The following is a 22,707-nucleotide window of genomic DNA, read 5'->3' as shown; positions in this document are numbered from 1 at the left end:
GACTCACAGGGTCTCAGATGTCAATCAGGTTGGGATGATGCAATCCCTCCACCAACCCCCCTCGGTTCATTGCCTGGGGCTTCAATGAATCGTACAGTATTCAATATACAATTCCGTCTCCAAGAGGCAATAGCCGTTATCAATGGTTCTGCCTTTCGGAGGCCAGGACACATTCCAAACTCTTTGTGGATTCTGCATGTCTTTCTCTCATTTCCTGGGTCTCCTGACCTGACTTAATAGTGATCTTGCGATTCTTAAAAAGGAGGGGGCCAAGGACATAACACCTTGAAGGATAAATTCTCTTCATTGAGATTCTGCACAACCTGGAAATGTTGAGCAATACACACAAAATGCTTGAGGAACTCAGCAGATCAGGCAGAGGGAAATAAAGATTTGGCATTTCAGGCCAAAACCTTGATGAAGATCTCAGCCTGAAACATGATTGTTTTATTTTTTAAACCTTTATTGTTTTATTGTTTTAAACCTTTCTATTGAGAAGTTTTCATCAACAAGTCTTCAAATATCATCTTAGCAACAGAATGTCTATTCTCTACATGGAAGCGTGTTAGCACAAGCACTTGTTAAAATATCACCAATCACTTTGAAGAATGCTGCTTGATCCCAGTTTCCATACCTCTAGCCTCTATAACACATTGAAATGTTACCTGAAAGTGGAATAGTTTCTGGTAAATTAAATTAAACTGGTAAATCAGTCTACTATTGTCATGTACTGAGGTACAGTGAAAAACTTTTTTTTCAGCCCACCTGTACAGATCATTTCACATTAGTACATTGAAGTGGTACAAGGGAAAAGCAACCACAGAATAATAAGATGTTAGCGTTACAGAGAAAGTGATACACAGGCAAACATTAAGGTGCAAAGCCACGATGAGGTAGATTGTGAGGTCAAGAGTCCATCTAACCAATAGTCTTATAATAGCAGGATAAAAGCTGTCCTTGAGCCTAGTGTTGTGTGCTTTAAGGCTTTTCTATTTCCCCTCTGATGGAAAGTGAGATGGGGAGAGAATGGTAAGTGAGGTGTTTGATTATTTGATATGATGGCTGCTTTCTCAAGGCAGCTGTAAGTATAGGCAGAGTCCACGGAGCTGGTTTCAAGATAAGACCATAAGACAAAGGAGCAGAATTAAGCCATTTGACCCACCATCCCTTTGGCATTCCATCATGGTTGATGGAATTTATCCCTCTCAGCCCCAATCTCCTGCCTTCTCCCCATCCCTGATTAATCAAGAATATACCAACCTCCTCCTTAAATATACCCAATGACTTGGTCTGCACAGCCATCGGGGGCAATGAATTCCATAGATTCAATATCCTCATCTCTGTTCCAAGTCAATATCCCTTAATTTGGAGGCTGTACTCTCTGGTTGTAGACCCCGCCTCCCCCCCACTGTAGGAAATGTTCTCTCCACATCCACTCTGTCTAGGACTTTAATGTTCAATAGGTTTCAAAGAGATCTCCCCACATTCTTCTAAACTCCAGTGAGTATAGTAGCCCAGAGCTATCAAATGCTCCTTATATGTTAACCCTTTCATTCCTAGGATCATTCTTGTGAACCTCCTCTGGAGCATCTTCAAAGCCATCACATCTTTTCTTGGATAGGGGGCCCAAATCTGCTCACAATACTGCAGTGTGGTTTGACTAATGCCTCAGCATGACATCCTTGATCTGGTATTCTAGTTCTCTCAAAATGAATGCTAACATTGCATTTGCCTTCCTTACCACTGACTCAACCCGCAAGTTAACCTTTAGGAAGTCCTGCACAAGGACTCCGAAGTCTCTTTGCATCTCTGATGTTTGAATTTTTTCTCCTTTTAGAAAATAATCCATGCCTTTATTCCATCTGCCACTTCTTTGCCCATTCTCTCAATCTAAGTCCTTCTTCCTCAACACTACAAGCTCCTCTACCTATCTTCATATCATCTGCAAGCTTGGCCACAAAGCCTTCATCAAAATCATTGACATGTAGTGTGAAAAGAAGTGGTCTCAACACCAACCCTTGCTGCACACCTCTGGTCACCAGCAGTCAACCAGAAAAGGCCCCCTTTATTCCCACTCTTTGCCCCTTGTCAGTCAGCCAATTTTCAATCCATGTGAGTACCTCTCTTACCTCTCATGGGTTCTTATCTTGTTAAATAGCTTCATGTGTGGCACCTTGTCAAAGGTCTTCAGAAAATCCAAATAAACAACTTCTACTGACTTTCTTTTGTCTATCCTGCCTATTATTTCCTCAAAGAATTCCAACAGATTTGTCAGATTAGATTTACCCTTTTGAGAACCCGACTGACTTTGGCAAGTTTTTTATTGGCCTCAAAGTACTCTGAAACCTCATTCTTAATAATAGTCGCCAATATCTTTCCAACCATTGAAGTCAGGCTAACTGGCAAATAATTTCCTTTCTTCTGTCTCCCTTCCTTCTTAAAGAGCGGAGAGACATTTGAAATTTTCTAGTCCTCAGTAATCATTCCAGAATCTGTTGATTCTTGTAAGATCATTACTAATGCCTCCATCTGAGTTTCAGCCCACTATCATAGTCATCTTTAAAACAACAGGTTACAATTTTATAAAAAATGTAGTGGATTATAGAATAAGGAGAGAGATAGTTGAGCCCATAATAGCAGTATTAGCACTTTGGAGGAGTTATTCAATGTACCGATCTCTCCAGTTTCCTTAGAGCTCTGTCAATTTACTTCAGGTGTATCAACAAGGAGTACAGAAAATGTTCCATAACCTGAATCAAGACAAAAAAAGAAATTGTCTGCTACTATCACCTGTGGGAGCACTTTAAGCTAGATGTTTCCTGTGTAGGCAGTGATAAAGTTTCAAAAGAGGTTAAGTTTAAGCCATTCTGAAAGGAAGATGAAGGCCACTATGAAAGTGTAAGTCTTCCTTTGTATTTAACCAATATGATTTTGACTTTTTCTGTTGAATCTGTTCTAAGCACACTTTCAAGCACTGCATTCCAAATATCAATGACTCACTCTGTTTCCTTGTAATGCCTCTGGCTCTGTTCCTGAGGAACTTAAGTCTATGGTTATTAACCCTTTTACTGTCAGAAACAGTTTGGCCTTATTTATTCCATTAAAGCTATTCAGATTTCTGAAAACTTCCTTTAAATCTCCTAATAACTTCTTTATCAAGCAAATCTTGTTATTTTTACATATCTCTCAAGCCTAATGGTAACATAAAGCTATCTAGGACATGCCCTCTTCTTATCACTACCATCAGGGAAGAAGATCAGGGGCATGAAAACACAAAGTCATCATTTTAAAAAGGGCTCCATGGTCAGATACCTGACTGGTCCATGAAGCCATGGACACCACCTCACTACATTGCTCTCTTTTTGCATTACTTAGATTTCTTATTACTATATTTCTTACTGCATTGTGATGTATTGCACTGCTCTGCTGCTACAAAATAACAAATTTCACAATAATAATCCTGATTCTGATTCTAATCTGTCTTGAAACATAGGAACATTGAAACACAGAAAACCTACAGCACAATACAGGCCCTTCGGCCCACCAAATTGTGCTGAACATGTCCCTACCTCAGAAATTACTAGGCTTACCCATAGCCCTCTATTTTACTAAGCTCCATGTACCTATCCAAAAGTCTCTTAAAAATCCGTATCGTATTCCCCTCCACCACCGTTGCTGGCAGCCCATTCCACATACTCACCACTCTCTGAGTAAAAAACTTAACGCTGACATCTCCTCTGTACCTCTTCCCCAGCACCTTAAACCTGTGTCCTCTTGTGGCAATTATTTCAGCCCTGGGAAAAAGCCTCTGACTATCCACATGATCATCATCTTATACACCTCTATCAGGTCACCTCTCAACCTGCACACTCCAAGGAGAAAAGGCCAAGTTCACTCAACCTATTCTCATAAGGCATGCTCCCCAATCCAGGCAACATCCTTGTAAATCTCTGCACCCTTTCTATGGCTTCCACATCCTTCCTGTAGTGAGGCGACCAGAACTGAGCACAGTACTCCAAGTGGGGTCTGACCAGGGTCCTATATAGCTGCAACATTAACTCTCGGCTTCTAAATTCAATTCCACGATTGATGAAGGTCAATATACCATATGCCTTCTAATGAGTCAACTTATTCAGCAGCTTTGAGCGTCCTATGGACTCAAACTGCAAGATCCCTCTGATCCTCCACACCGCCATTCTAATGCTGGCTCTTTAGTACAGTTATTTAATTTATCTAATTTCTTCACTTTCCTCGACTCTCTGTAGCTTTGCTTCAAGTTCAACTTCAAATTGTTGGGCCTTAACATCTTGGATGTTCTATTCTGGGTCCAGTACATGGGTGCAATCACAAAGAAGGCACATTAGCATCTCTACTTTCTTAGAAAGGAATTGAAACCCCAAACATCAACAATTCCTTTCCTTCCAAAGTAAACAGTGGAGCGAGTACACACCATTTTGCAAACTGGACATCTGCGTGCTCCTGTTAAGTGTCCCCGTCCTCTGCACAGAACACTTTGTGGTTCTAAAATCAGCCTCATCAGCTGAGACCCATCCTATTACTTTCAATCGTGCTATTTCACAAGAAACATTCCAGTGAAGACGCTGCCTTATCCAATTGTCCCAAATATCCACGTCAACACAATTTGAAACACTGCCTCGAAATGGAACACCGACTTCAATGCTGCAAATTTTTAAAAGAACTAATGACATATTGAGACCATTGAATCCAACATTCTAGTGCTGGTTCTGGTGGAATTATTCAATTTATTCCTCAATTCTGTAGATTTACTTCAGGTTCAACTTCGAATTCCTAGTCATTAACATCTCAGATGACCAGTCCTGGGCCCAGTATATAAGTGCTGTCACGAAGGAGGAAAAGGTTTGGCATGTCACTAAATACTCAAACTTATACAGATACAATATCCTGACTGGTTGCATCATGGTCTGGTATGTCAATTCCAACACACAGAAATGCAAGAGGCTGCTGACAGTCATAGATACAACCCTCCCCACCATCAGAAGCTTCACCAGAGATGCTGCCTGATGAAATCAGCATCTACCATCAAAGATTGCCACCATCTGGGACACGTCCTTTTCTCACTGTTACCATCAGGCAGAGAGTCCTGAAGCCTGTAGTCCCAAACTACTAAGTTCAGGAACAGCTAAGTTGCTACAAACATCTGGTTCTTGAACCAAGAGACAAGAAAACTGCAGATGCCGGAAAATGGAGCAATAACCAATCCACTGGAGGAACTAAGAGAGTTGACTAACATCTGTGAAAAGGAAGGAATTGTTGGTGTTTTGGGTCAAAGCTCCAAACATCAGCAACTCCCTTCCTTAGATAGCAATAGCTTTATCGTTGTCACTTATACAGTTAAAAACTTTGTTTTGCATGACACCCACATTAGCTCATCTAGTAGTAAAAGGCAAAAGCAGCAACAGCAGACATTATATCATGGCAGAGAAACTACACTGCAAGGCCATGATGAAGTAGATTGTGAGGTCGAAAGCCCATCTCATCATACAAGATGTTCAATCATTTTATTACAGCTGGGTTGAAAGTGCTCTTGTACATACTTTCAGGCTTTTAATATGTCGGGGGGAGGGGGAGGTGTGCGGAAAAGATGCTTCTCGACCTACTGAGTTCTTGCAGCAAATTGTCGTCAACCGACCTGCATATTCCTAATCCTACCTTAAAACAGAATACTACCGACCTCTTTCTCTACCGTGGATTTTATACGACTGGAAAGGGTCTCGGCGCGAGACGTCCACTACTCCATTCCTCTCTGTAGACGCTGCCTAACCAACTGAATTCTTGCTTTTATGCGACCATGCTTTTTTTGCACAGTTGTTTCCTATCGTAACTATCTGGTATAACTTATGTATGTTTACGTCCTCTGTATAAATACCTGCGGTGCTGTTACAAGCACATTTTTAAATGTACCCTAACCTCATTGTACTTGTGCACATAATGATAAACTTGACTTGAGGTATTTTAAAAAAGAGTAGAGGAGCCCATTAAAGCCGGAAGGAAACCATCAAAGAAATGCGCCCGACATTTAAAGCTCAGTAACGTGACCATAAACTTGCCCGACCACCTTCGTTGTTGGCCACTCCTCCAGAGCAGGGGGCAGCCGCGAGCAACGCCTGCAAACCCCGCCCACCCGTCATCGCTGACGGCCGCTGATTGGTCGGAGAGGGGGCGGTGAGAGAAGGCTCCACTTCGATTCAGCCGCCGACTGCGATTGGTCTAGTTCGTGGCGAAGGTGACGAATGAACAATGCTGTTGCTACCCACGTGACACAAGGTTGCGAGAGGAAAACAAACAAGCAACTAGAAGGCGTTAAGCTGAAAAAGGAGTTTGCAGTGAGGTTGTTGTGAATGAAATCACGGCTTCTTCCAGCAAGAATTAGGGTGGCATCGCATCCTTTCGTATTCTCCCCGTTGTAAATATTCATTGTAGTGAGTTGTGGAAGCCTCCTGCTCTCACAGCTTCGTTTGAGAGGAACGGATTTGTTTTAAGTTCGAGCGACTGCAGGCGTTGTGGGTTGAGGGGAAGGGGTAGGAGAAAACGGGGAGGGAAGGAGCAGCACATTCTGTCAGGGCAGAAAACTAGCCCTTCCAGACGGTTCCGATATCTTCACAAACATGGCAACAGAGGCCGAGTCAAAATTCAGCAATCCTCCAGCAGGTACGGTGTATGAGAATGTGCGAGGGGTGACTGGCATGCACGAGTTTTATTATATATTACATTTAAGATGTGAAATAATGTTCACTACGAGCAAGGTAAACTCTTGGTGTACGATTTAAGACTTTATACCGTATTCCCTTTTCTAATTGCGTGTTTTGATCATTACATTTTGTTTTGACATGTTGCTGTCTTCTAAGTAAATACTTCGAGTTACGGAAGTTTTAACAGCAGCTTGCAACACCACGTGCTGCGGTTGAACCATTTGGATAGTTTGACTTTCTTCCTTTCCTGATAGTTGCTGTGGTCACATAATTTTTTGATTCCTGAGATTTGTTATTTAATTATCTGTGATAATGTGTTTATTTTCCAAAACCTTTTGTATTTAGTTAAACTAGTGATAATAATTTAAATATTGATAAGCTAGTTACTTCTTACCACATCAACTTTATCCATCAGTTTTAATTTAAGCTTTATTTCAAAAGAAACACCTTAATTATTCTCCCCAGATAATCTTGGAATCTTAAATATCCTAGGAGACTATTCATTTGCTGTCCGTGGGGCCATTAATATATTCAGTATTTGCATCCAGCAGTATTATATTGTATCTTCTAGCAAGATGTTAACAAGTTATTACTTTATTGTTTAATTATTAAATAAACGCAAAAACGACCATGTACAAACAGCAATAACTAACTCAATTTTTGATAGTGCTGGTGTTGCTTGAGGGAGGATTGCTCCCTAGACTGTGAAGTAATTTTGAGATGGTATCTTTTGTACTTATCTCAGCTATGGGTAAGGTAAACTGACCCTCCCTGTGACTTGTTTTCAAAGGTGTAGTTATGGCAGCATATATTAGATTAAATAGGAACAGGGCTTGAAAGCCTGTCTAAACCTGGCTACTATTTAAAGCAGGAAGCATCTTCCTTAAATCTCATTGTTAAGAGAAAGTCTTGTTTGGAAAAAAATTAAAATGCTTGTGGTGTAACTTAATAGGTGGCAATAACTGTGTAGCTTTTATGAACCAATTGTTTGATTTCTTTTCCATTTCAATTTTCTATTAATGGAGTCTCCTGCTAATCAGCTAATCTAAGTGAACATTTGTATTGAATGGCCATTACATACTTTTGTAATGAAAATAGTGAAAACAGTGAATTTTGCCACTGAAGTTGGCACGAAATAAGCAGAAACACTATTCTGGATTATACTCACTGCAGTTTTAAGCACAGGCTTGGAAATGCCAAAAATGGAGATGTGAAAAATGAAACTATTTCACTATTTCAACAAGTTGGGAATTATGAAGAACTTGAAGGTATTGACAACCATCTTGAATGTTGCAATAAAAATGGAGGTATGGAGGATGCAGTTGTTGGAAGTATAGCATGAAGGCAGTCCACTATCTACACTAGGTGTCTGCACTACTGATGTTCATTTACAGTCAATCAGAAGAACATGGCAGTGTACACTATATGAATTCCTCCATTGATAACTACAGTGGATTCTGCTTAATAGGGATACACCAGGACCAGTACATTTTGGCCCAATTAAGTTGCTACCCCAATTAGCTGGTTTTATGGCAATAGTTAAAACAATTTATGTGTTTAAATGAAATGCAGACAAAATTAGAACACTACCAATATCTCTATAGTAATGAAATGAAAATGAAATATCTTCATTCTCATGCCCAATACAGCGAAAATGAGTTTGCAATGCTTGTACTCAATGCTATAAAACAACAAATAAAATAAATAAACAATAAATAAAATCAAGTAACCAGCCAGTACAAGCAATGTCCAGCAGTAGAAAAGCACACCACAGCTACATGACAGCCATAAAACCAGTATTAAAAGTAGCAATATAACAAATTTATGGATGATGCTTGATCGATGGTTCAGGGCAATTATAGCTCTGAGGAAAAAGCTATTTTTCAGTCTGGAAGTGCGGGCATAGCAAATCTTAAAATGTCTGCCAGATGGAAGAAGTTCAAACAGATGATTGCATGAGTGTGTATTGTCCTTAAAAATGCTAACAAATATTTCCAAATAGTTATTGCCAGAGGAATTCATCTGCCATGTTCTTTTAATTGACTGTAAATAATCAAAATCAGTGCAGATAATGGACCACCTTCAAACAGTGCTTTAGATGATTGGCTCCTCCAATTCTTCATTTTCATTATAACATTGATGATTGTTGATACCTTTGTACTTTATACCTTGTTGAAGTAGTGAAATAGTTTTATTTTCATTCGTGGCTGTTTCTGAATGCTTCAAACTACAGCGAGCAAAACGGTTCTGAATTGTCTTACTGCTTATTTCTCACCAACTATCAGTGACAAAAATCACTACTTTTTAAACACAAATACACACAACTGAAGCTATTTAAAAACAGATCACTAATCACAGTGTAGTGTCTAACAGCCATGCAAGTGCTAGTTTGAAACTATTTAGCAACAGTCTCCTGCCCCAATTAAGTGGTGGTGTGTTCCAGCTAAATGGCTGCTCAGATTAACTGATGGCACAATTCACTGTATTAGGAATTAATACATATTTTTACAATACTGTAGTAGTTTTGCTAGTGTTCTAACTTGTTTTGTATTTCATTTGAAAACATAATTTGCTACTCAGCTAAATGGTATTTGCCTTTTTTGTATGCCTTTTTAACTATTTGCATGAAACCAGCTGATTGAGGCAACCATTTACTTAGGCCAAAATGTACCTATCCCGAAGTGCCCCAATTAATTGGAATCCACTGTAAATAATTGTATTGGATCACTTGACTGAGTTTTCAGTAGTCTTTTATTGAGCACTTAGTAGTGCTGATGTTCATATAGAATCAAAAGACACAGGCTAAGATGTTAATATACCTTCTGCCAATGAGTCGTGAGCACTTGCTTGAGACTGCTTTGATACTGGGAGTGGCACAGGGTTGACACACAGGGGCTTTCAGCCGGGCACCCTCCAAACTCGATGTTTCATCGATTAGCCTACTACCTCCCGAGGGCTCGACAATGACTTCTGGCATTCCAAAGCCATTGACTGCTTCTTTCCACTGCCTCTGATGGTTTGAAATTATATCCAACTTTTCACTAGTTCTTTTTGATGTTTCATACATTCAGATTGGCTGCTACATATGAGTCATACTGCACAATTTACCACTATTCTGACTTGTTCAGTTAAGATCTCAGCTTGATTCCATTTGGCAGATATTGCAATTCCACCATAATTTAGAAATGAATAGGTCAAATAACTTTGTATAAACCTTTAGTTTTAATTAAAATAGAGGAATTAAATATTATTCAGTTTAGTTTATTAAAGAATAGGTATTTTATGGGGTAATTATAAATATTACTGAAGTAGCTTTAAAGTGATATAAAACATTTAAACCAGTTTTATTTGTAAAATTGTGGATTTTTTTTCCGCTTTAAGATGATGGATCTGAGAGGTGAATTTTCCTGTAGGTTGTGATAGATCAGTCATGTTGCATTCTACAAGGTCTTTTATAATGGGGTGGGGAAACAATGTTGACTTTTTGTTTTATTTACACCTTTATCAAAACACAGATGCGCCAAAGTCAGTTATCCACCCACTCACTGCCGTCCATTCCTCCTTTCCACTCCCACCCCTCCTCTTAGCATTAGGAAGGTCATCTGTAATTGAGCTGCAAACTGAGATCATGATGTAGAGCTTTATCAAAGACTATTAGCATGTGTTTTAACACAGGCATTTATTAACAAAGTGGGTGTATTGTGACTGAACCTTCATGATTAGTGATTCATTGTTCATTTGATAACAGCTTTCAGTCAAATAAGAAGTTGCTTTCAGAGTTTTGGTTAATGTAATTTTTCCAAATTTTTTTGTTACTGTTCCAATGTCTTCGTGATTGGCAGCAGACCTAATTTCAGGAGTAATTTCTCTATCAGTATGTAAATGAATATTCAATTCATCAGTTTTAATACATATAAAATGTTTTCTTTTGAAATGAAGCAAAGTTGTGTTAACATGCTCATGTATCTTCATCGAGAGTAATTCAATTGACCTTGCAATTGAATAAGAAACTGAATGGAGCTGTAAAACATGAGCAAATCTGTGGTATCACTGACCATTTCATTCACTACTTCCTTCCTACCGAACGATCGATCTATCTATCAATTTCTTTTCATTTCTTTTTTACTTTCAACCTAATTTTCTTGTTTTTGCTGGCTCCTTAGTTTTTCTCCTTTTGCTTCTGCTCTTTCCCTTCCCTGCCCTAAACCAAAGCTCTACAACACCATTTTCTGAAATTATTAGAATAAACATGTTACGCTGGTTTTATCTTTTCAATTGTTACGATAAAGTGTGTTCACATTTGTTTATTTTATATTAGTTGTTCCGGCTCAAATCTCATTTAGCTTGCCAAAGCTTTATCGATGTAGTTGAAATATATACTTGGTTTTTGTCATAGCAGTGTTGTGCAGTTTATTCTGTATTACTAGAAAGATGGCCTTTATTCTGTTACATTTCAGTTCAAAATTATACAGAATTGTTTCTGTCATTAGGAATATTATCAAAAGCAAAGCTTCATTTTTTTTTTGAAGGTTTAGCATGAAACTAGTTGAAAATGTCTCTTTAAATTTTTATTCATTGTTGGTTTAATTGTATCTGGAGCAGATAAACTTTCTGTTGGAACCAAATTATAAATGAAATACAGTGGATTACACTTACTTGAGACACATCAGGACCAGAATACTTTGCCCAACAAAGCAGCTGCCCCAATTAGTCATAATTTCATGGAAATAGTTAAAAAGGTATAAAAAGACAAAGTGAGTAACAAATTATGTGTTTGAATGAAATACAGCACAAATAAGAACACCAGCAATATTACTGCAGTGCTATAAAACTGTGTATTCCTAATAGTTATCGACAGGAATTCATCCAGTGTACACAATGAACAAAATCAGTGGAGACACCTTGTGCAGATAATGGACAGCCTTCATACAATGAATGTGTCCTCCAAATCTTTATTTTCATTGTAACATTCAAGGTGATTGTCGATATTTAAAATTCTTTGTAGTTTCTAACTTGTTGAAGTATTGAAATAGTTTCATTTTTACACCCAGCCATTTCTGGCATAAGACCATAAGATAAAGGAGCAGAATTAAGGCATTTGGCACATCAAGTTTGCTCTGCTTTTTCATCATGACTGATCCATTTTCTCTCTCAGCCCCAATCTCCTGCTTTCTCCCCATATCCCTTCATGCTATGGCTAATCAATAATCTATCAAACTCTTGCCTCCACAGTTTCCTGTTTTCCACAGATTTACCACTCTCTGGCTAAAGAAAATTGTCCTCATCTCTGTTCTCAAAGGCTGCGTCCTCTGTTGTTGAACTACCTCACCATAGGAAACATCCTCTCCACCTACACTCTATTGAGACCTTACAACATTCGATGACTTTTAATTCTTCTGAATTCTTCTTTATTTCTTCATTCTTCTGAATTCCAATAAGGAGGGGCCCAGAGCCTTCAAAATTCCTCGTATGACAAGCCTTTCAATACCTGAATCAAGCCCAAATACTTGAAACTGCAGAAGCAAAACAGTTCGGAATTGTCTGACCGATTATTTTGCACCAATTGACAAAAATCACTGCTTTTTGAGCATTAACACACAACTGATGCTATTTTTAAAACTATTCACTGTTAAGTACGGTGTAGTGCAGGGGTGGGCCGTAGTTTGCCCATGCCTGGTGTAGTGTCTAACGGCCACACGTGTGCATTAGACGGATGCTAGTTAGAATCTGTTTGGCAACAGTCTCCTGTCCCAGTTGAGCAGCATATTGTCACAAATAAACAAAGGGAATCCCGGCTATTTTCTTGATTAGTTTTTGTTCCTTAAGATTTATCCCAAGTAAGTTGTTGCCCTAATTAACCAATAGCCTAATTAGTTGGAATCCACTGTACTTTGTTATATTTCCATGCAGCATTAGCTGTTGGTAGTGTGTTTTAATTAGAAAAACAAAGTAAAATGTTAAAAGCACTTTGAAGTTGCCACCAAGACTGGAATATGTTAATAGTTTACAATGGTGTGGGAAGGATGAGTGGCCATGGCAGGTTTTGCTATAAGGGTTATCTATAGTGAACTAATATTTACATTGTGTGATGAGTTTCTTTTTATCAGTAAGCATACAGGGAGATGATGTAAGGGTATCTTTTAAAATGAAAAGAAATTGATGACAGCGACAACATCATGAAAAGTCCTGATGGAATGGAAGAGTCACCTATCAGAAGACAGGTTTTTATAATAAAAGATTGTGCTTACAGATTAATGGGGGGAGGGAGCCAAACTAATTTTTCTTTGATAAGTAGCTCCACTGACAGTGAAATACAGAGAGGGCTAATGATATTTTGCAGTACTTGCCTTCAGTATTAATCTGCTGTATCATTATTAGCAGGAAAGATAAGTGAGAGATGTTGTACAAAGGAGAGCAAGTAAACTAGTTGGAGTTAAGTTCAAAGCTGAGACTGATGGGTGAGGAGAGGTTGAGTGTGGTAAAAGTCCGCAAATTGTATAAAGCACTGGTGCATGTTACTACTTAAAATGGGAGAATGACAATTCCAAATTGTCTGGTACTTAGTATTGTTCTAAGTACTATTTGTAATGCACATTTACAGACATTGATAAGTTTTTATCTAAGAATAATACTGTCCAGTTTAAACAGTTTGCATATTTTTATACATTTTTTCAGTTCTAAATGCTTTGTAATTTCTTCTTTAAACTTAAATACAGTAACTAGTTTGTACACTGTATACTGGCTATGATCTAGCTTTCAGGAGATCTGCATATGCAGGCCAGTAAAAGTAGGATGTATTTTTTTCCCATGTTGACATTCCCCACTATTGTTAGCAGTTGTATGTGAAATTGCCAACTTCTGCTGTTAGTTGTGTTCCCGTTGCTCGTTTCCACCTTAAAAATACACTCTCAATTGTACTTTTTGAACTAATTTGAACTAACTTTTTGCTAATTGAACATTATTGTTGACTTAATAGCTCAAGTTGCTCTTTCAGAACTTGGTAACAATACTAGTAAGATGTTGTCTGGAAATGAAGATCAAACTGAAGCCATTATGCTGCCAAATGAAATCAATGGCAACTGGATATCACGAGAGACATCCATTCATGAAGCTCGGCTCAAAGCCAAAGCCAAGAGACGTTTGAGGAAGAACTCGTCTCGGGATTCTGGCCGAGGAGATTCTGTCAGTGATAATGGGGAAAGTAGTCGAAATGTTGTTCCCACTAGCCCAAAGGGAAAAATGTTGGACAGAAAATCACGGATGGGAAAAGGAAGAGGATTGCCTAAGAAAGGCAAGTACTTGGTTTTAATTTAGAACTAAATAATTTTCATGGATGTACTTTCTATAGTGAATATTTTGAGGAGGAGCTGTGGGGAGAAAACAGGTAAAGTCTTGCAATATATTTCCTAGAAACAATTATTTTTGGGAACTTAACATTTTATTAAACCTATTTTATTAACATTTTTGATACCATGATATCTTGAAGTCTGCAGTCTTGGTAATTTGTTTATTGCACTTCATTGGTAATCAAGTTACCTGAGTTCTTCAGGAACTTCTAATTGTTTTAACAAGTTACATAAGGCTAATAACACAGTGTGTACAGGTGACTTATTTTGAAGTTACGATCTTGAAAATGTCCTTACTGCCAGCTTTTTGAAAGAAACTATTTACTGTCTTGGTTACTTGTGTTTAAGGCATGTTGAAGGCAAATCTTTTAGTGGATGGATTATACCCTATTAATTTGGTAAATGTCTCTTGCACTTTTTATACACTGTAAATATAAACTCTAATGTTGTATTCTATTTCTTTGCTATTACAATTGTAAATTTCTTTACAATTTACAAAATTGATGTAGTGGAGTGATGATTCCAGAGCCAGGCATGTTTCCTCAATGTTTAGATTAGTGTCAGCTTCTTAATGATGGTGTATCTGAATCAAAATGCAAATCTCATCAAGTTTTTTGTAATTTAATTATAGACGTGTATACTGTCAAACAAGACATTTCTCTAAACCAGGGTGTAAAATACAATAGCGTACGTTACAGCCATAACACACAATAACTTAAAAAGTAAGGATAAAATCTACAAATGAATTACACATAAATAACCAAAGGAATGTTCATAAATTAAATATTGTAATTCATTCATGGAATGAGACAGTGTCTTCAGAAATATTTTTGTGTGCAATATTTGCATGAGGGAGAAAGCATTTCTGTAACAGCCATAGCACAGAAACAGGCACATGATCATTCATGGTGATCAAATATTCGTTCCATTTGCACCACAGACTTCACTATCTCTGGGTCGGAGGCTCATCTAGGTACCTTTTACTTAAGTGAAAGGCTCTACCTCTAAACCACCACTTCGGGTAATATAATACGAATTCCAGCCACTGTCTGGGGGGGTGGGTAACTCTTCTCAGATTCCCTCTGAGACTCCTACTCCTACATTTAGCAACTTCTGCTAGAGTGGATAGTGTGAAATAGCTATGAACCTCCTCCTTGCCCTTCTCCATTCCAGCGACAGCAAACCTCCAGGGAACAACTCTCTCTTCAATTCTGAAGTACTGCAGCCAGGCAACATCCTGGTCAATATCCTTTTGTACCTTTCCCAGTGCGACCACATCCTTCCTATAGTGTGGTGAATAGTGCTGCACCCAATATTCAGTGTAGTTATACCATAACCTACTGGCTAATGAAGGTAAGCATCCCAAATGCTACCTTTAATCACTTATTTTATAACCAGTGCTACCACCTTCAGGCCTAACAGGGATCCTTGGACTGTATAGCAAGGTCCCTTGTTCCCCAATATTCCCTGTGGGATATGATTGTGTATGTCACAGTTTCATTAGTTTACCCATCAGCTCATAAAGGATTGAATGTCACCTACCATTGCTCGCTTCAACTTGCCAACTGATGAAAATCATCTTGAGTCGAAGACTATCCTAGTCACTATCAATGAAGCAATCAATTTTCTAAAGTAATGGTGGCAATAAATGCTGACCTTGCTCAGGGTGTCTTTAAATGTTTAAGTAAATTGGCCAGTTTGTACTCTGTTTTTAATCTACGTATGGCGTGCTTCCACTAGATTGCCTTTGGGCAAGGTGTAGCACTTGCAGTTCCCTGGATTAGGGTCATGTGAAGCCATGAGAGCAGGTGGTGGATGGTCCTATGAGCAGCTCATGCATTTCACAAGTGTTTGTTATGTGACCACTGATGCCAATCTCTGAAGGGTGCTAATAATGGGTGGGGTCACCCCTCTTTTAAAGACACCGCCCAGAAGAAGGCAGTGGCAAACCAGTTCTCTAGAAAACTTTGCCAAGAACAATCATGGTCATGGAAAGACCATGATTGCCCATATTATATGACATGGCTCATAATGATGCTGATGAGAATGTTATTGGAGTATAAAAGTTGCATTGTTTGCTGTGTAACCAAAACTGTAGTCAGCTTGCTATGTAGCTTGCTATTTGCTATGCATATATCCAATTTAGTAGAAGAATGAAATCTTAAGAATGTAGAAGATAATAGTGTGTTAATGAGAGGCTAGCTAAGAGATGTAGATTATGTAGTTAGCTTTGAGTTAGTTTGCTATTTGCTATGCATGTATCCAATTTAGTAGGAGAATGAAATCTTATTAATGTGGAAGATAACGGTGTGTTAATGAGAGGTAGCTAAGAGATGTAGATTATGTAGTCAGCTTTGAGTTAGTTTGCTATTTGCTATGCATGTATCCAATTTAGTAGGAGAATGAAATCTTATTAATGTGGAAGATAACGGTGTGTTAATGAGAGGTAGCTAAGAGATGTAGATTATGTAGTCAGCTTTGAGTTAGTTTGCTATTTGCTATGCATGTATCCAATTTAGTAGAAGAATGAAATCTTAAGAATGTAGAAGATAATAGTGTGTTAATGAGAGGCTAGCTAAGAGATGTAGATTATGTAGTTAGCTTTGAGTTAGTTTGCTATTTGCTATGCATGTATCCAATTTAGTAGGAGAATGAAATCTTATTAATGTGGAAGATAACGGTGTGTTAATGAGAGGTAGCTAAGAGATGTAGATTAGAAGATGATTAAGTCAATGGGTAGAAACAATAGTGGCGGATGTACTTGTGATATGCAACTGTAGATTGGATATGCTAATGCAACTAAACCAGGACATTGCTGTAAAAAAATGCTATGTATAAGGATCGGTGGGCAATCAGCGACTAGCTCAATGACTGTCTCAGCTTTGATTTGCAAATTAAAGTTTAATACTTCTTGAAGAATCTTCTGCATCTCCTGGTTGTTTGGGGGGCATGAAAAACCACGACAGGACCGGAAAGAGACCCTCGGAAAGGAAACGGCAGATTGGGGACGCTTCCCAGTCCTCTTGGGATCCCCCACAAGGCTAACAGAATTAAGGGTGCACCCAAACAAAAGGTAAGCGCTTTTTGCGACAATTTGGACTAAGAATTCTGTTGGTTTTGTGGAAGTCTTGGAGTCTCAGAAGTGTGGAACCGCTGCCGAAGGGTCTCTCCGGTCCAAAGAATCTGGCAGAATTGGGGGTTAACAGGAGGCTCAGAGGATTGATCAAGAACACTGCAGTGAGGGTAAGTACAAATAAGCTAATAAGAAGTTAAGTGAAGAAAAATTCCACATGGTGTTGGTATCCACATGTCCCTGTGGATACCGCTTCGTATGAAACAAAGGTCTGAACGGGCAGGGAAAGGAAAATAGAGAAAATCCTTGTGGATACCGCCTTAAGAGATAAGGGTCTGAATAGACGAGGTGCAAAGAGAAAGTTCTAAAGTTCTGTGGATACCGCTCTGAGTAGAGGCCTGTACGGGCAGAACAGAACAGGAAACAAGAACAGTCCAATATATAGTTTAAAGCGCCAGTAGATAGACGATAGACTAGGCAAAGAATTAGAGTAAATAATAATATCCAGTAAACAAACTGTGAATCTCTGAAATACCTTAAAAAGAGAGAACAACGTGACAGGTAAAAGAACGGCAGTAGAGATTCTGAGCAAAAAAAATCCCGGTAAATAAATATGAGATCACAAAAACTTCAGAAAAATGGGAAGAAAGAACCAAAATGGCCAAGAGAAGGAACGTTTGATGTAAGCTTGTGCAAAGAAATGGAGGCACTAATTAAAAATTACAAACCAAAAGATAAATCTAAGAGGGCAAAAAAGAGAACGAGAAATGGAAGTGCTAAAACTCTTCAGAACGGAGGGAGAAAGGCTGAGGAGGACAGGTAGAATATTGATTACAAGTGAGGAAGACACTAAGGTGCTGGAGAAACAGCCTGTTAGAGAGAGAGAGGAAGGTACAGTGAGAAGCTGGCTTCAGCTCCGTACCCGGATGTGAAAGAAACAGAAAAGCTCCCTCCCTATAATGAGGAAGGAACCCCTAAGCAGTGCCCCCTGTTTACGGGAACAGTAAACATGCAGGGAGAAGTAGAAGTTTGGGATAATGAGGAGGAAAAAAGACAATACGAGAAGGAAAAAGCGGTGATATGGAAGGAGATACAGGCAGAAAGGATAAAGGTGGAACAGGCAAAGAGAAAAATGAAAGAAGAGATTGAACGGATGAAATACTTGGGAGAGGAAAAGGAGTATGAGGAGTATCGGTTATACCATAGAAATGAACAGACTAGAAAAGAAAGTGGCTCTTCAGGGCAGGAAGAGATGAGGCATTCAAGAGGAAGTGGAAAAAAGATAGGAGATGAGAATCTTGGGAAACACAAGAGAAGAAGGGAATCCAGCCCGAGTAAGGATCATGAGAAGTCCCTGCCACAGGTGTACAGACACGGACAGGAAGAAAGAGAAGGTGAGCAAGAGTTAAGTGGAGAGAGAGGGAGGATATGAGAATTTGTGGGGAAGAGGTAGGAGGAAGAAGCCTAAAAGAGCAGAAGGAGGCGGTAGGGAAGCGACTTGCGGAAGTAGAGAGAGAGCTAGATAAGTTACTGAGAGGGGATTGCCAGAGGAGATGCAAAAAATACTCCAGGGGCCAACCAAGTATTGAATCAGGACAGAAAGGAAGGACTCCACAGGGAGACCGAGGGAAGAAGAGGACCCCGGAGAAATTTGTGTGGGAGGCAGTAAAGACATTCCCTGAAACAGATGGGGAGTCAGGCAAGGAGGAGAGCCAGGGCAGGTGGGAAGAAGGAGGAAGAATGATGCTGTTGTTAGTTAAAGGATCAGGACAAGTGCAGTATATCCCTTGGGATCCCATGACCGAGAAGGGCTGAGAAACACTCTGCCCAATCTACATGAAGGATAAGGGAAATGGATTAGAGCCTTTGAAGAAGAAACAGCGAGACGATTATTGGCTGTGGGAGATTTGAAGGCACTATTGATAAGGATGGGAACAAAAGTTTAGCCAAGGACCAGCCCCAAAAGGCCCAAGCGGACCTGTGAACCCCTATGCGAGGTATTAGGGGTGCCCCGAGAACTCGAGTGGGAAGGGACATTACCCAATGATAACTAGGGAGGCAGACGAGGAACCCATTGTTCAGGTTATGTTAGAAGGGCAACTGACACCAATGATGATGGATACTGGAGCCACATACACTTGTGTACAGCCACAGTATCCCATGTCAAGAAAGTTTATTAAGGTTCTCAGGGAAAACACAGTTGACACAGTGCACGGCTCCAGTGCAGTTGAGAATGGGAAATAAAGGAATTGTTTTGCTGGTGCTAGTATTTAAAGGAACTCCGATTAATTTGTTAGGCAGTGTAACGTTCTCCTTCGGGTGTAACGAAACGCCGAATTTAACGTCCGGATAAACCACAGCCAATGCAAACCAGATCGCAGTAAGATTAACCATTTACTGTTCACTCTTCACATTAACATATGGTGAAAACTGTTGATAAAACAATACAAGATTGATACAGTATTTGTTCCTTCCTTAATATCACATTTCAAGTGTAAATACTTGCAAAGGTGACTATAACTACATTACACTAAGGTGCAGTATACAGGGAGAGTTTACCTGCTCCATTGACTACTTTAAATACACTTCCATGCAAACTATCCGTGACTCTTTAACTAACGAAAGCATAAACATTATCTACCGTCGTTACTTCTAACAGGATCAGCATTAACATCTTAGTTCAATATATCGATTATCTATTAACTTACAGCGTTGCTCTCACTGTGATTTCTCATGCCTGCAAAACTGCTTGTGCTCAGGTGAGCCTCGTGGAAAGCCCCCACCCTCGCGCTAATTTCAAACCGGTGTTTTCCCACAAGACGCGGCGAAACCGGATGTGACGTCATCGCATGCCGATATATTTTACATGCAATGAATACACTTTAAACACTTCTAATTCTAACTAGAAAATACTATTGAATGAATTACTAAGCGAAAATATTATAAACTAAATAACTGTCGTAAAGACAGCACACTCCCCGCTTGACCTTCGTAAGGTCACAATGAGCAGAGTACGAAACTTAGTCTCTTAATCAGTCATTGGGTAGAAGTAGAATAACTTCTGTAACTGGCCCTTGGTAAATTTTCACATCGCCTTGGTTGGTAGTCTTCAATTCGATCTTCCTGACATGTCCATCCCCGCTAGGGAATGTAACAGTGATTCTGGCCGTTGGCCAGCTGTTGCGAGCGACTTGCTTGTCCCTGAGCAGGACTAAGTTTCCAACTTGAAGATTCCTGCGGGGTTCTGTCCACTTTTGTCTCTGTTGCAACAAAGGTAGATATTTTTGTCTCCAGCGAGGCCAGAACTGATTTGCCAGAGCCTGGACTTGTCTCCATTGCTTTGTGTACAAATCCTTGTCTGAGAAGTCTCCTGGTGGAGGAGGTGCTACTGCCTTCTGTGTAAGGAGCATTGATGGCGAAAGTATAAAGGGGTTTTCTGGGTCAGAAGACACAGGTAGGAATGATTGTGCGTTTATAATGGCTGTGACCTCTGCCATTAGGGTGCACAGTACCTCGTGGGCCAATCGGGTGCGTTGCTGCATCTCAGGTTTCCTTTTCCGGGTTTTCCGTAAGGACGTGAACCGTTTGACTGCCTGCTCTTTGTTATCTGGTGAGCGCTGGCGTGGTTCTCTGATTGGCAATGGGGCAACCCCATTATTTGCTTCATCTCTGAAGACCTTGGTGTCTTTGGTTTTTAAAGAAATGGTATCTTGAGCTGATTGTGCAAGTTTGTTGTCATCCTCGGTTTGAATGAAAACTGACTGACCTAGCGTCTCGTCGGTTACTTTACGCTTGGTAATGTCTTGTTGTGCTTCTTTAGGGTACACCTCAGTGAGGCAGATCTCGGAACAAGAACGGCTTGACTGAGTTTGACCGCAAACTTCTGTACAGTTCGAGCTGACAATTGTTGTCCTGGAGTGAACCTCTCCCTCCCCGCCGTCCTGTTGTGGGGGTGAAGGAGCGTTGTCGGTTCTTTCATTCTTGACTTCGTCACGGAGCCGTGAGGGTAAATTTCCTTCCTCGTATGGATGTGATGCAATCGTGACTCTCTGAGGTTCCTCGTAGCTGGGGAAGTTATCGAATACGTATGGAGAGGGGAGACGAGCTTGCCTGTCTATTTGATATTGTACATAGTCGCTTGTGCGTTCCAGTCTGGTCCTTTCTAAAGTAGATCTTACTTCGGTCAGATCACGCGACCCTTCAGCTTGTTCTATGTACTTTGCTTCCGCCATGGCAGCTTCTTCTTCTCTTTCTAGCTGCAGCACTTGCAACTCTGTCGATATTTTTGCCATTTCCAACTGGGTTTCGGCTTCTCTGGCGGCCTCTTCTCTTTGTCTGGCAGCCTCTTCGGCTTCTCTGGCGGCCCTTTCTTTCTGGATTTCGGCTTCTCTGGCAGCCTCTTCTCTTTGTCTGGCGGCCCTTTCGGCTTCTCTGGCGGCCCTTTCTTTCTGGATTTCGGCTTCTCTGGTGGCCAGTTTCATTTTCAAAACTGCTTCTTGTCTGGCGTAACGCAGTAGCACCTTGGCGGCTTCTGCCTTTCTGGCGGCCCTTTCGGCTTCTCTGGCAGCCAGTTTAATTTTCAAAACTGCTTCTTGTTTGGCGTAATGCAGTCGCACCTTGGCGGCTTCTGCCTTGGCTCTTGCCTGGGTGGACTTACTTGATGTCGGTTTACTGCCCTTGTCGCTGGGCGGCGTCGACTTGATGCTGGATTGAGCTGACATTGCAGCACTTGAAACACCTGATAATGCCGCTTTTTCACTGTAACGTTCTCCTTCGGGTGTAACGAAACGCCGAATTTAACGTCCGGATAAACCACAGTTAATAAGAACCAGATCGCAGTAAGATTAACCATTTACTGTTCACTCTTCACATTAACATATGGTGAAAACTGTTGATAAAACAATACAAGATTGATACAGTATTTGTTCCTTCCTTAATATCACATTTCAAGTGTAAATACTTCCTCGCGCTAATTTCAAACCGGTGTTTTCCCACAAGACGCGGCGAAACCGGATGTGACGTCATCGCATGCCGATATATTTTACATGCAATGAATACACTTTAAACACTTCTAATTCTAACTAGAAAATACTATTGAATGAATTACTAAGCGAAAATATTATAAACTAAATAACTGTCGTAAAGACAGCACAGGCAGAGATGCCTTATTGAAACTGGAATTAAAATTAGAATGCACCAGAAATGGGCTGAGTGTGGAAAGAGCAGGGGCTCAATTGATAGTGCGAGAAGACCAGAAGGCTAATGTCTTTTGGATAGGAGACATCGCAGATCAAATTCAGGAAACCTGGGAAAAATGGAAAAAGGGCATGCAGGCTATATTACCCAGGGCTGTAATGCCCAAATCTGAGCTACATTGTACAGTGATTTTTGACGAGACTCGGAACAGGGAGTTAGAGGAGAGATGGCACCTGGAGGCATGTACCCAACAGCACCTGGAAGGGGAGGCTGTGATAATTGGAAAGCAAGGGGCAGCTTTACAAGTGGAACACCTTTTTAGAAAAATGGTACAGGATACTGGAGGCTGCGCCCCACGAAA

At 40.0% G+C, this 22,707-nt stretch overlaps 1 protein-coding gene across 3 annotated transcripts in view; it reads left to right on the top strand.

The window, feature by feature from the left end:
• Positions 1 to 6,286: 6,286 nt before the first annotated feature.
• The window catches only part of pdcd4b (programmed cell death 4b), a 50,351-nt gene continuing 33,930 nt past the window's right edge, over positions 6,287 to 22,707 (top strand). The window contains exons 1-2 of one of the 3 annotated variants that reach the window (XM_059946982.1): positions 6,287 to 6,690; positions 13,714 to 14,022. In XM_059946982.1, the coding sequence (XP_059802965.1) occupies positions 6,648 to 6,690; positions 13,714 to 14,022 (352 nt within the window). In that variant the 5' untranslated portion in view covers positions 6,287 to 6,647. Of the gene's footprint in view, positions 6,691 to 13,707; positions 14,023 to 22,707 lie in introns of all 3 variants that reach the window. The other 2 variants (XM_059946981.1, XM_059946983.1) reach the window with 2 other exon arrangements.

Source organism: Hypanus sabinus, chromosome 22, assembly GCF_030144855.1.
Source record: "Hypanus sabinus isolate sHypSab1 chromosome 22, sHypSab1.hap1, whole genome shotgun sequence".
In the NCBI taxonomy this organism is placed as follows: domain Eukaryota; kingdom Metazoa; phylum Chordata; class Chondrichthyes; order Myliobatiformes; family Dasyatidae; genus Hypanus; species Hypanus sabinus.
Note: the sequence above shows the minus strand (reverse complement) of the source record. Positions and strands in the feature narration are given on the sequence as shown.